Source organism: Manduca sexta, chromosome 28 (genome assembly GCF_014839805.1).
Source record: "Manduca sexta isolate Smith_Timp_Sample1 chromosome 28, JHU_Msex_v1.0, whole genome shotgun sequence".
NCBI lineage: Eukaryota > Metazoa > Arthropoda > Insecta > Lepidoptera > Sphingidae > Manduca > Manduca sexta.
Genome location: NC_051142.1, coordinates 3,449,483 through 3,461,763, shown reverse-complemented (window position 1 = coordinate 3,461,763; position 12,281 = coordinate 3,449,483). Strand labels below are relative to the sequence as shown.

The 12,281-nt window shown below is 38.2% G+C and overlaps 2 protein-coding genes across 5 annotated transcripts in view; both read right to left on the bottom strand.

The window, feature by feature from the left end:
- Positions 1-23: 23 nt before the first annotated feature.
- LOC115454030 (tyramine receptor 1) lies at positions 24-4,306 on the bottom strand. Its single transcript, XM_037444602.1, has 8 exons — positions 4,154-4,306; positions 3,268-3,559; positions 2,781-3,048; positions 2,262-2,409; positions 1,342-1,421; positions 1,045-1,134; positions 711-814; positions 24-252 (listed from the first exon to the last, which is right to left on the bottom strand). The coding sequence occupies exons 2-8, from the start codon at positions 3,527-3,529 to the stop codon at positions 50-52; spliced, it is 1,155 nt and encodes a 384-aa protein (XP_037300499.1). The 5' UTR covers positions 3,530-3,559; positions 4,154-4,306; the 3' UTR covers positions 24-49.
- Positions 4,307-4,690: 384 nt separating this feature from the next.
- LOC115443316 (neurogenic locus Notch protein) overlaps positions 4,691-12,281 on the bottom strand; it is a 150,670-nt gene continuing 143,079 nt past the window's right edge. For 2 of the 4 annotated variants that reach the window (XM_037444301.1, XM_037444299.1), the window contains 10 exons: positions 11,892-12,092; positions 11,433-11,601; positions 10,984-11,188; positions 10,596-10,755; positions 10,370-10,481; positions 9,735-9,839; positions 9,219-9,366; positions 8,520-8,636; positions 7,889-7,996; positions 4,691-7,684 (listed from right to left, as the gene is read on the bottom strand). In XM_037444301.1, coding sequence (XP_037300198.1) covers positions 7,491-7,684; positions 7,889-7,996; positions 8,520-8,636; positions 9,219-9,366; positions 9,735-9,839; positions 10,370-10,481; positions 10,596-10,755; positions 10,984-11,188; positions 11,433-11,601; positions 11,892-12,092 — 1,519 coding nt within the window. In that variant the 3' untranslated portion in view covers positions 4,691-7,490. The remainder of the gene's footprint in view (positions 7,685-7,888; positions 7,997-8,519; positions 8,637-9,218; positions 9,367-9,734; positions 9,840-10,369; positions 10,482-10,595; positions 10,756-10,983; positions 11,189-11,432; positions 11,602-11,891; positions 12,093-12,281) is intronic. The other 2 variants (XM_037444302.1, XM_037444300.1) reach the window with 1 other exon arrangement.

Here is a 12,281-nt window from a genome sequence, read left to right as displayed (position 1 = left end):
TTCTCATAAATAAACCTATATACATATCGCACCTCCTTCCATACTCACATCAGTTCCCACGCGGACGCGGTCGTGGCGTGAGAGGCAGGTCGGTGGAGCGAGTGCAGGCGGTGCTCGTGAGCGACGCGTGCAGGGCGCGGCCCAGTGCCGGCGACGACGCCGCGTACACCATCGGGTTCAACGCCGAGTTGGTGTACCCAAGCCATGTGCACAGCTGCCACATGCCGTCACGGACGCATTCGCACAGGGAATCTAACAATCAGCGTGAGTAAGAGTTAGAGGTGATATACCTCAATACATTCAACAGGATAAGAGTGAAATAAAGTCTGTCAGTATATTGATCCTAAAAAGAAATCGCCACAAACAAATATTTAGTAGTATTTACTTTTGTATATAAATAATTTCAAAATGTCTAATTTATTGTTTAAATTAACATTAGTTTCAATCTCAGGAAGGAGATGAGGTTTTTCTATTTCTTACGTAGCTCACCCGGTATTTATTTTTAGATTTAGCTCCAGTAAATACAAAGTCTTAATGTTGTATTACCTTAATAAACTCAAGACAAAAAGGCATAGTATTTAAACGAAGTATAGACACTGACACTTATCAACAGTCTTACACAAAGCGACAACATTTAGGAGTAGGAGAGAGGCAGACAGAACATAATTTTAAAGAACAAATATTAAAACTCCATTTTTCCGTATACGTACCTATAGGCAACATGACAAAGAACGGCGTCCAGCACAACAAGAACAAAGCCATCAGCATCACTATGGTGCGAGTGGCGCGGCGTTGGCGGGAAATAATTCCTCCTCTGGAAATACCAACATTCAAATATTGAATACTGTTGCCAAAAAAAGTGTCATTAACTCTGACCAAGAACTTTGATAGTTTGTCTGTGCGTTTTACGGTAGTACATATTAAGTCTATGGCATGGAGTTAATAATAATGTACTACATATGAACCCTATGCCCTATATTCCATACCATATTTCGTGAGTTTAAGTTGGCACATATTAAAAGAAATTTAATGTGAAGAACTTACGCGGATGTAGGGTTTATGTGTGGCGACTCCGGACATGTTTTGTCTGATGATGATGGTATATGGAGGCTTTTACCGTTTGATAACTGGTACCTGGAAATAAGAACAGATGTTTCGATACTATGTCTTTGCCTATATATAACTATGTACTGACTAAACAATGCACAACTTCAACCAGTAACGTTAAACATAATTCGTTCCATAAACTAGATGACCATAAAAAAATCATCCTCTGGAAGAGATAAAAACAAAAGAAAGTTATAACAACGAAAGCAGTATGGTTTACATATGAATACTTACAATTTGTCTGTTTGCTGCGTGTTGTTCAGTCCTGCTGCAGGACAACTGCAAACAGCGTTACTTAATGCTGCATTAGCTGCCTATGAAATAGTTTTAAATTAAGTGTCAATATAATGTTATAATTAAATATCAATAATCTTTTAAATCTGTATTTGGAACAATAAAACAGTTTTGTTTTTTTAAATACAATGTTCGAAAATATCTGCATTAGTTGGGTAACTGTGTCGCAGATATTAACGCCCACCTCCGTAAAGTCGACAGTAATTGTATTCCACAATGTAAAATGCAATCAAGATAAAAAAAAGTCGAGTCAGAGGAGATATGAAGTTCCCATACGTTCTTGGGCGGGATTTGCGAGTGCCTGGAGGAAAGTTGGGAGGGGATAGCTGGGAAGAAATTGTAGGGGAAGGCAGTCCCGGATCTTGAATTTTTTCGAGGCGGGGCAAAATTTTATAAATGCCGCCCCCACTCACATATATTTTTACCTTTGTCATCATCATCATCATTTTGCGCCCAGCGGGAAATAATTTTAATATTGAATGTCTCACTAGTCAAAGTTGTGATAATGATGAGTTATGTATTCGTCTGCCAAGTTTGAATTTGCCGCCCTCTGAATTCGCCGCCCGGGTCATGGGACCTGGGTAGCCCCCCCTTAGATCCGGGGCTGGGGGAAGGACAAGGAAACATCTTAAGATGTGAGAAAGGGAGAACGCCATTTAATATTCGCGAGCCCTTATAGTCTTCATGTGAATTGGCAACCATGAGGTGGACACACTTAACTGTATGCCGTGCCTAGTGCCGCTACAAATGTCTCCCCATGCATTCGGTATGGATATCAAACGCTTAAGAATTGCCTCAGGAAGGGGAGAGGGGCTGGATGGGGGGGGGGCAAACTCCATAATTAAAGATAAGGATATAACCGTTTTCACAGCGCTCTTGCTAGGCGTGCCGCCGCGATGTGCCCGGATCTGCGGCGCCGATGCCAACGCGCGCAATATACGCGAGTAAAGAAATACCATCACGCTTGCCGGCACGTAGAACGACAGAGACATGCTGAAGAATACATAGCTGTAACAACACATATAATATTAGCTCGTTGGCTTGATTTATAAATTAAAGCAAGAATGAGTTGTTATTTGAGCAAAGATAGACTGTCTCGGTGGCATAGTTGTATTGCGTGCGCAGTATGACAGCGCAATGAGGCCTTGGGTTCGAATCCCAGGTCGGTAAAAGCGATACATTTTTCTACTCAAATCAGCCCGCAGTCTGACATTTGTGCTTGATAGGGCGATAGACTCGTCCCCTATACATGGGACGAAATATACAGGCGAAAAATGGGTACCCTGGTTGCACCTATACCTACCCCTTTGGAGATCAAGGGGTGATGTGTATGTATTGATTCGATGTCTAGTTGATCATTCATTTAATACTCAACTTACCCAACATTAGTATTAACAGAGCAGGCCTTAGGTATCTCCCCTGGGAAGAAGTGCTTCGGCGATGGTATAAACGCAGTTGGTAACGCCACACACACAGACACAGGCCATACTAATGCGGCCAGCAGTCTAGCGCGGCGGGCTCGTCTGGCGCGCGCGAACGGGTTGGTGATCCCGCACCAGCGCTCCCAACCCAGGGTACAGATGGACAGGATCGATGCTGTGCAGCAGAGCACGTCCAGGGTACTCCAGCATGAGCAAATGGCCCAGTCTGAAAGAATGAGGAATTAAGTAATTTTTGTACAACCACATGAACTCAAAAATTGTTTGTGTTAATTAAAAAAAAGAATGCCATTATGTCGTTCGAATTTCTTTTCCTGCCTAAAATACTCCTACGCACCTTATCATTCATTCACAGACGACAATAATCACTTAGCAATTGCTTAAGATATGTGACACAATTATAATTGATAACTGAAAACGTACTTACTCAAATGGAACACGAACAAATCTCTAGCCGCAGCTATAGGCAGCACCAGTAGACCGAGCAACAGATCAGCAGTAGCCAGGCTCGCTAGCGGGTAATGCGCAGGCGCACGCTGCACTCGCCGCAGCGCAGTGAGTACAGCAGCATTGCCTCCCACTGTCCCTACTGTAATTAGTGACATCGCTAGGGCTGTCACCCACCACGCTGTCGATAATTCGCCGCGAGGACGTAGTGCTATTACGGAGTGCATCTTGTCTACGATCATTAGTGGTGCTTGAGATCAAAAGTCACATTCCTGTAGATTAGATATGTCCAATAAGGATGGATAAACTACACTATAAGTTTATGTATTTAAGAAACACTTATCAATTATCATACTTCTATGTTGGTTGTGGCAGGGTTGTCATAGCATTGTATTCTGATATGTGGACCTATAAAAGGCATTTACAACGATCGCCACAACAAGCAGTGGAGGGAAATTTTATTATCTTTACGTTACTGAAAGGTATATCAATCTACGGAAGAAAAGGAGTCATTAAGTAGCGTGTAAACCCTTGCTTAGATGTGAACAAACATTTGTTAAATGTTAATACAACTGTATGATGCAAGTAACACGCAGAAAAAATAGTATACCTCAAATGTATCAACACAAACAATTTTACAAAGTGCATGGTACCACGGTCAATGACCGTGGTCATCTAGTCGAGTGTCATGAATGCTATGGGTATTTTTTGGCTTGACTAAATCTTGGAACTCTTGGATATCTTGGACTTGTTTTAACCATATAACACTATACGATCATCTTCATTTTGCAGTACAAAATCTAAACGCGGTATCAATAAAAGAATAAAATATGCTACAAATCGTTAGATGCAAAATGGTCACTTACGTTACAATATACCACGTGAAATTTATAAAAACATCACTTGAAATAACAGGTTTTACTCCAGTATTGACTTTCATTATAACACTTAAATCAATAAAATTGAAAAGAACATGAAAGTCATAAATGTTGCTCGATAACAGTATTTATTTTTTTCTTGTAAATGTAGGTAGAATTAAAAATGTTTGACTTTGAAATATGATCGTTAAAATTACGCAAAGGAGCATAAACTATTCAGCCGGTCTTAAAGTTAATAGGAAAAATCGTTGGTAATATTCAAAAAATAAATATTTGGTTTTCGAATAAACTTAAAGTATTCACTGTACTCAATAGATATATATTAAAATTGAGAATCAACTGTGTTTATTGAAGTAGTATAAAAACATAAAACACGTCCAATTTAAATTTATATTGATGTGAATTGTCGTGACTATTGTTAAATTTTTTATTTGTGTTTATTTTACAAAGTTTACGTCAATCTATTTTAGTTAAAAATATACGTTTCGGGTATATCTTACACAATATAAATAGAAACACAAAATATTTATTTATTTCTTTATTACGGGGAAAATATTTAAAAATTTCATTCTCCTCAAAAATGTTTTTAGATCCTTACAAAGAAATGCATTTCATAAACATAATGATAAAATGTATTTACAGAACTTAAAATTAATTATTCTGAACTATATTTAATAGTTTAAATTACAAATGTCCCTATCTTACAGCTACTTTTAAAGGCACGAGTTTGAAAATTCACTTTCAAAACAAAACTTTGTGCCTTATACAAGCATTACAAAAGCTACTAAATATAACTGTGCCAAATGATATTTTCACAATATACTTTCCAGTCACTTTTAAATACAATACAGTTTGTACTTGGTCCGTGTTAAGGCATTGTGTGTTAAAAATCGTGCCATTACGTTCCCTATTTTACGTGTATATTGTGTTTACATTTGGATTGTTTTGTTTGCTGCGTGATTTGGAACGTAATCCATTTTTAGAGTATCATATCTTCTTACACAATCTGCATTTAAAGGAAGCACGCGTTGCTACACAGAACTCTAAATCTTACAAACTAATTACACATCGTTATCTGTTGCATAATATTTTCAATCTGTCGAAATGACACCTAATTTTTCCGCTCATTGGCACATCGCGATGACACAGAAAAAATATTAAAATTAAAAAACCTGACCACAAAAATAAAAAATGCAAATTAAAAATATCTATTCAAAACTGGAACGTTTTTATTTTTCTGGTCAAAGTCAACAAACTATAGACTACCGTAAGCCTAACGAAGATCATTGTCTGTCAAAATTAAATATTACATTATTAAAAAAATAATAATTAAATATTTACAAATAACGTAGGCGCTTCTCGTATAGGCAGCAGTTTCATAAACTCACTAATATGATACTTATATAAAATATATTACAAATAGTACGGAATTGTATAGTTTAACAATATTGAGCACGAATGGTACCAAGAATAACAACATTTTCGATTAAAGCGACACATGGAATGATGAGATCTTATTTACGATTACACTTAGACGGGAATGAGGCCCAGTGAAAAGATGATATTCTTATGTAAACTTATATTTCATTGCATTGTCACGTGAGGTTAACTTAGAACTTAGAAAAAAATATTGTTACGCACCAAATACTAAATGCAATAAACCTAAAAAAGAACAGTTTAACATCACACATTTATATGCAAGATGAAATGCATAATATATTCTCATTTTTAGCAAATACCGTTTTCAGTGTGCTAAACAAAATTCAATAACTATATTTTGTACATTAAAAATTTAAGACATATGGGTAAATAAAAAAAATTATTTCAGTACCACACGAATACTTCAAAATAATATCCAATCTATAAAAATCTTAAACCTTTACGTAATTTTAGATTACCTGAATATCACCCTTAACACTTCCATGGCCTAAAAATTGGAAGCAAACATGGAATGATTTGGATTCTCCGGAAGATATGTGCTTAAATAAAGGTTGAAATTGATACCTCCGACGTACAAGACTTCTACGAACAGGGTTCAATCTCACACCGCTTACATCGAACTAACAATTTGCGATAGGCCGAGGTTAATAAAAATATACCATATTTGATCCATGCTTAATTTCAGTTTGATTATCACATATTTTTATCATTACTTTATGTTTAATTATTGTCAATCTTAAAATTATTTTCGATATATTATTGGGGATGGCTCATATTTTATTGACCTCGACTTAATAGACAATCAAAATTTGCCTATACACTACAGTACATAAAAAATTATAAACTACAGAATCACACATAAATAATTTCTGTTCACATCGGTACAGTCGGGATAGTAAATTATTTATTAATGTTAATTAATTCATCTAAGTTTTATAATAATAATGTACCATATATATTTTTATCTTATGTTCATAATGGATTGCTTCTCAATGTCACCTGCTTTTAATGTTTTTTTTTTTTTGTTTTAGCTTGTTTGTCACAAAAAAAACGTTTTCTTTCCAAATAAATGAAATACGATTTAAATTGTCAATTGTTTTTTTCTTTACTCAGTTTTTTTTTTATTATTCCTCCCCTTATATAATTTTTATACATATAAAAAAAAACTCTACAAAATCTCCGACTGTACGCTAAACAATCTCATATGCATAAAAACACGTTTGTTTAAAATTATCGATTTTAAACACTGACTTATACAAACAAGATAATAAGAAAGATTTAACAACGAAACAATTCATTTTATAGTGCGTATAATGTCTAAAATCTCCGGGTTTAACGTCTCAAATTCACAATAAAAAACAAAAAAAAAAAACAAAAAACTAAAAAAGGAATAAGTTACATTATAATTTCAGATTCATAGTCACGAAAACGTTGTGTATTTTAAAAAAATATATAAAAAAAAACCAAATAGGTTTAATCGCGTCGCGAGATTGTCTGTTGGGCGTCGTTACGCTATATTACGTTAATATACATCGAGTCATGGCTGTACAAATCAGTCTATATCGGCACTATAGCACCTCTAACTTAACCAAAAAACAATTTAGACGTGGTTCCGAACGGATTCGCCGTTGCGTTCCAAAATAATTTACACGGTGCATTAATATCATTTTTTTCTCTGTACAATTCAACCAGCTTCTAGTTCGCTGCTTCGACGTTACGTAAAATACCTTAATAGCACACTATAAAGTCGAGTTTGCCTCAACTACACTAGTTACTAAGCCGTCCTCGACTTCATCTGCATTGTACACAATAAGATCGAGTTTAGTCGAATAGTTTACAATGTGAGTGTAAAGTGTACATTATTTCCTGGTCCGTAAGAGTGTTATTAAATGTAAATGGCTTCGGTGCCGCCCTTGTTGGTCTGCTGCAGATCGTTCGGCGAGAGCGCGGCGCGGTCGGACCAGTCGGAGTGCGGCGACTGCGTAAGCGGCGTCTGCGGCGACGGCGACGACCAGTGTTCAGGAGACTCGGGCGATGGAGTGGGGAACGTGTCGCCAATACCCCAGCTTCCGTACAGACCTACATACATATTTCCTATTAGATAAGGTACATTTTCTACTATACCAAAGACACGAGATATTTTTTGGTATATGTCTGCTAACAAAGTACAACTGTTTAACATAGGAACCGTAGTCTACATCTCTCCAACACTTTTAGTGCGTCAGGAGTGACAAATATTTTCTATTTGCATTTACGGAACAATACCGCGTGTGATATACTCACCCGACATAATGTTGATGTGTGGATGCTGCGCGGCCTGCACCTGCCCAAGCGCAGCGGCGTGCGTCATCACCGCCTGCAGCTGCGCCGACCCGTGCTGCCCGTTAGCACCTGCAAACAAACCATTATAACAATACTTGCTATATAGAGCTATACAAAGCGATACAATACTCGTCAATTTCATTTAGCTTTAGAAAATTTCGTAAAGTATCGTCGGTCACACTTATGGAGGTTTTATTGTAGCCAATTTTACAACTCAGGTAATATTACTGCAGAGTAAATTTATTCACTGTCAGTACAACAGCCGGACACCAAGACAGAATGCTTTTTATACGGACATATCAATGATTCAACTCCACTGGATGGTAAGCGGAGTAGCGTCTAAGAAATCAATTGACTAGAAATAATTATCCCTTGCCAGTCGACACAATTATTGCAGCTTAGATATCAGTAGATCATCTTCTTATTACGACAAATGTAATTAAAAAAATATTTAAATTAACAACTCTATAACAACAGTACACCAACTGTGTTTTGTAAAATTGATCTATTTTGATTCAATGAAATATATTATTACTAATTGTCGGCCTGTACAATAGCAGATACAGAAATTTCTTAAGTAAATATGACTGACCGAGATGCGCAAGCGTGGAGTACGCGTCGAGCTGGTGCTGGTGCGAGTGGCGCAGCGCCGCCATGTGCGCCGGCGACGTCGGCAGCGACGGCCGCGACTTGCCCGGCGACGGGGACCCTGCACGACAAAATTACCCTTAGTAAGTACACAAACAATATGTTGCTTTTTTATTTTATTTAATATTTTTTATGCTACAACTTGTAATGATAAAAACCTCGATTTATTAGGATACTGACTTTGCAATAGCAGCATATAATATTTCTCACTTTTTTATTTGTATATCTCCATTGATTGACAAATTCCAATTTATACAAAATCACCGAACTGTATATACAGTTTCCTTTCGAAAATATTTCTCTTATGAATTACTTAACTGACCAATGAAAATAACTGAAGATGGAACCAAGAACATCAAATATATTATGTCAGCTATAACTATAGTTGACTCACTGAAATACGACAAAGTCTCGCATTTATCTTTATTAATATTCTAAAGCTTTTGAGTTGACTCGTTGAGTTTGTTCAAACGCGTTAATCTCAGGAACTACTAAACTAATTTTGAAAGATTTTCACTAACTGGAAGGTTACAACATAACATTACTCCCAAGTGCTATAGGGTATTTTTGGAAAAAAAAAATTCACGCAGGCAGAGCTGTAGGCAAAAACTAATATAAGAAAGTAAAGAAGTTTGATACTAACCAATATACGCATGTGGCGAGGCGGTGTGGTTGCTGTGCGTGGGCGAGTGATTGGAGTGTCCCGAGTGGTTGGAGTAGGGCGGCGACAGCGACGCGCCCAGCCCGCCGCCGCCGTACGGCTGCAGCGTCTGACCCGGCTGCCAACAATACTTCATTAAACATCAATTTGGCAACGGCCATCACTACACGCTCACAACTACTTATTATGTACGAGCTTATTGTTAAAATGATTATCAAATAACAGACAAATAAATTAATATGGGTTCATTAATTTGCAAACTTTATTATAGTTTCGTTCATCATGCATGCACGCAATTTTTGCACCTGCAAATCGCTGAAATTATTGCTGTGATACACAATACAAATGTCCCAGGCTACAGTTTACCTGACATAGGGATAAAGCCTATTACTTATTAGAAATCTCAAATAACTTGATCATTATTCTTTATAAATCATATCGAGCCTAATCCTTATTTTTGTTCTAAGTGAATGCTTGTAAATAATATACATAATTTACCTTGACGCAGTCCTCATAGCTGGGCGGCTGCTTGTGCTGCATGCTGACGAACTGCGCCATCGCGTTCGAGTACAATGACGTTGCGTCGTACGGCGACGGCAAGTCCTAAAACACATTTACTTGATGAATGCCTAGGATAGTGTTTAGCAAGGACCAGTGGCGAAAGGTCTATACAACCCGATTACTGCTGGTTTCCCTTTTGTAATTCTTTTTAAATGTAATTATCATTGCAACGATTAATTAACGCACTACACATTAATACATAGTGTTTAAGTGTATTATTTTGTGTCTTTCAAAATATTTCACTCTTTGCCACTGGCTAAGACAAAAGCTTGTCGATAAGAGTGCTTAGTGTTTATTAATTGATGTTCAATATCAGGCACGTGAAAAAGATATTCAAATCAAAACATTTCATAATCTACGAAAGGCGTAACGTCCATCAATAAAAGTGCACTGCATTTACAAGTAGTCCTTCGAGCCGGACTCTAAATTACCGACTATGGAGTATAGTATATCCTATGGATTTTGGTAATTCTAGAGAATAGATATGCCGTAGGTTACTTTTGCAACTTCACCTTCATCTTTGAAATAAAAAGATTAAACTTTTGACAGTATTGCAGGATTGAATAATTTACCTGTAAATTTTGGAGCGGTGATTCAACAGGGCTGAGGCTAGAGCCCAGGCTCTCAACGCTCTGTGGCACTTCCTGTGCCACTTTCTTATTACTCTTTTTTACGCTTGGCTTCCTGCAAACGACATTAAACTCAATAAACACTCACACTAAACACATAACTGACTGACAGACAAATCGATGTACGATCAGCTCACTGTGCTAGTACAAGAATATATAAACATCGTACCGTCTTATTTGTGTTTGTTGCAAGTTGTTGTTGTCGAAAATTTGGTCCTGCGGGCTGTCGGGCCCGGCCTTGGCGCGCGGCTTCTTCGGCTTACCCTTAGCCGCCGACGCGCTGATCACTGTTGGCTGGTTCAGCAGCTGCGGGTGTGGGTTCGGAGATGCTGTCGGGAAAACATACGGTTATTTATTGTTACGGTGGCTATTGTAGATAGATGCATGCATTAAAATAAGCCGTAGTCTCAGAAAGTAGCTAAGATATCTATGCGTACTTTCCTCACAAGTACGGCCGTACTTTAGACTACGATCGAGGAATCCATGTTTTCATTGACTTATGATGCAAACGAGATATGATGATAAACGTGAATTGGTACCCATCCCAGCGTACGTACACATGAGATGGTGATGCTGCGGCGGCGGGCGCGGGCAGTGGTCGTCGAGGAGGCGCACGATGTCGTCGTGCATGCGCTCCTGCGCCACGTCGCGCGGCAGTCGGTCCATGTGGTCCGTGATCTCTCTGTTCGCCATCGCGTCCAGCAACGCTCGGCACGCGCCGTATGAACCTTCTCGAGCGCCCAGGAACAGCGGGGTTTCATCCTGGAAATGAAAACTTGATGATAACGAGACAGCAAAAATTACTAAGAGTGACGATTGAGCTGCATTAACTGACAGACTATTATTTCGTAAAGCTTATCCAATAGCCACCCTTTGATTTAATGCATCAAAAACTTAACTTATCGTCAACCTAATTTTAAGTCTATTTATAAAAATTATAAAGTTCTTAATTGTACCTAGTCATCGTTTACAGACTTTGAACTTTAGTACAATTATAATAAAGTACCTTATCGTCTTGCGCGTCTCTGTTGGCACCGTGCGCGAGTAACACGTTGACGGCGTCAACATTGTTAACGGCAGCGGCCCAGTGCAGCGCCGTCTTGCCGCTGTTGTCCGCCGCGTTTATATCCGCATCGGCGTTGATCAGGTCCTCCACCATTCCCTCGATGGCCAGTCTGGAAGAAATAGATTTTTAATGACTTTATATTATTCGGGTTGCGTTAGTAAGTATTTGTACCTAAGATTTCGAGGATAAACTGCTACTTAAGTTTCGATTTTCTTTGCAATGTAAAAGTTAAAAAATGTCATGGCAACAAAAATATCTATTACGAGCCACATTGTTTTTAATTAGAATATATATTTGTATACAGACATACTTCTTATTATTCAGTTCTAAATATACACCTTCTGCGACATGTTAATCCAGAAGAATATAAAATCAACAATAACACCAAAAATCTCTCACCTAGCAGCCAAAATGAGTGGCGTGGTGCCGTCATGCATCCTCGCATTGAGGTTGGTGGCTCTATTCCTGAGCAGGATTTGGAACACGCCGAGCGCGTCTGCAGCGACGGCGGCGTGTAACGGCGTCCGGCCGGTGTTGTCCTGCGAGTTTGCGTCTGCACCGGCGTCGAGGAGACGTTTGGCAGCGTCCGCTCGCGCGTACCTGGTGAATAATAAGATAATGTTAAAGTAGAATGTATGGTACTGAACAATTTTATTTTTTTTTATTTCTGTTGATGAATAAAGCTTTTGGTTCTTGATGTACTACTGTAATATTCAAAGTATATAGCAAGTCATTAGTGGAATTTAGACCGTGCGTCAAACCATGAACTAGCTCGTATAACGGTCAAAA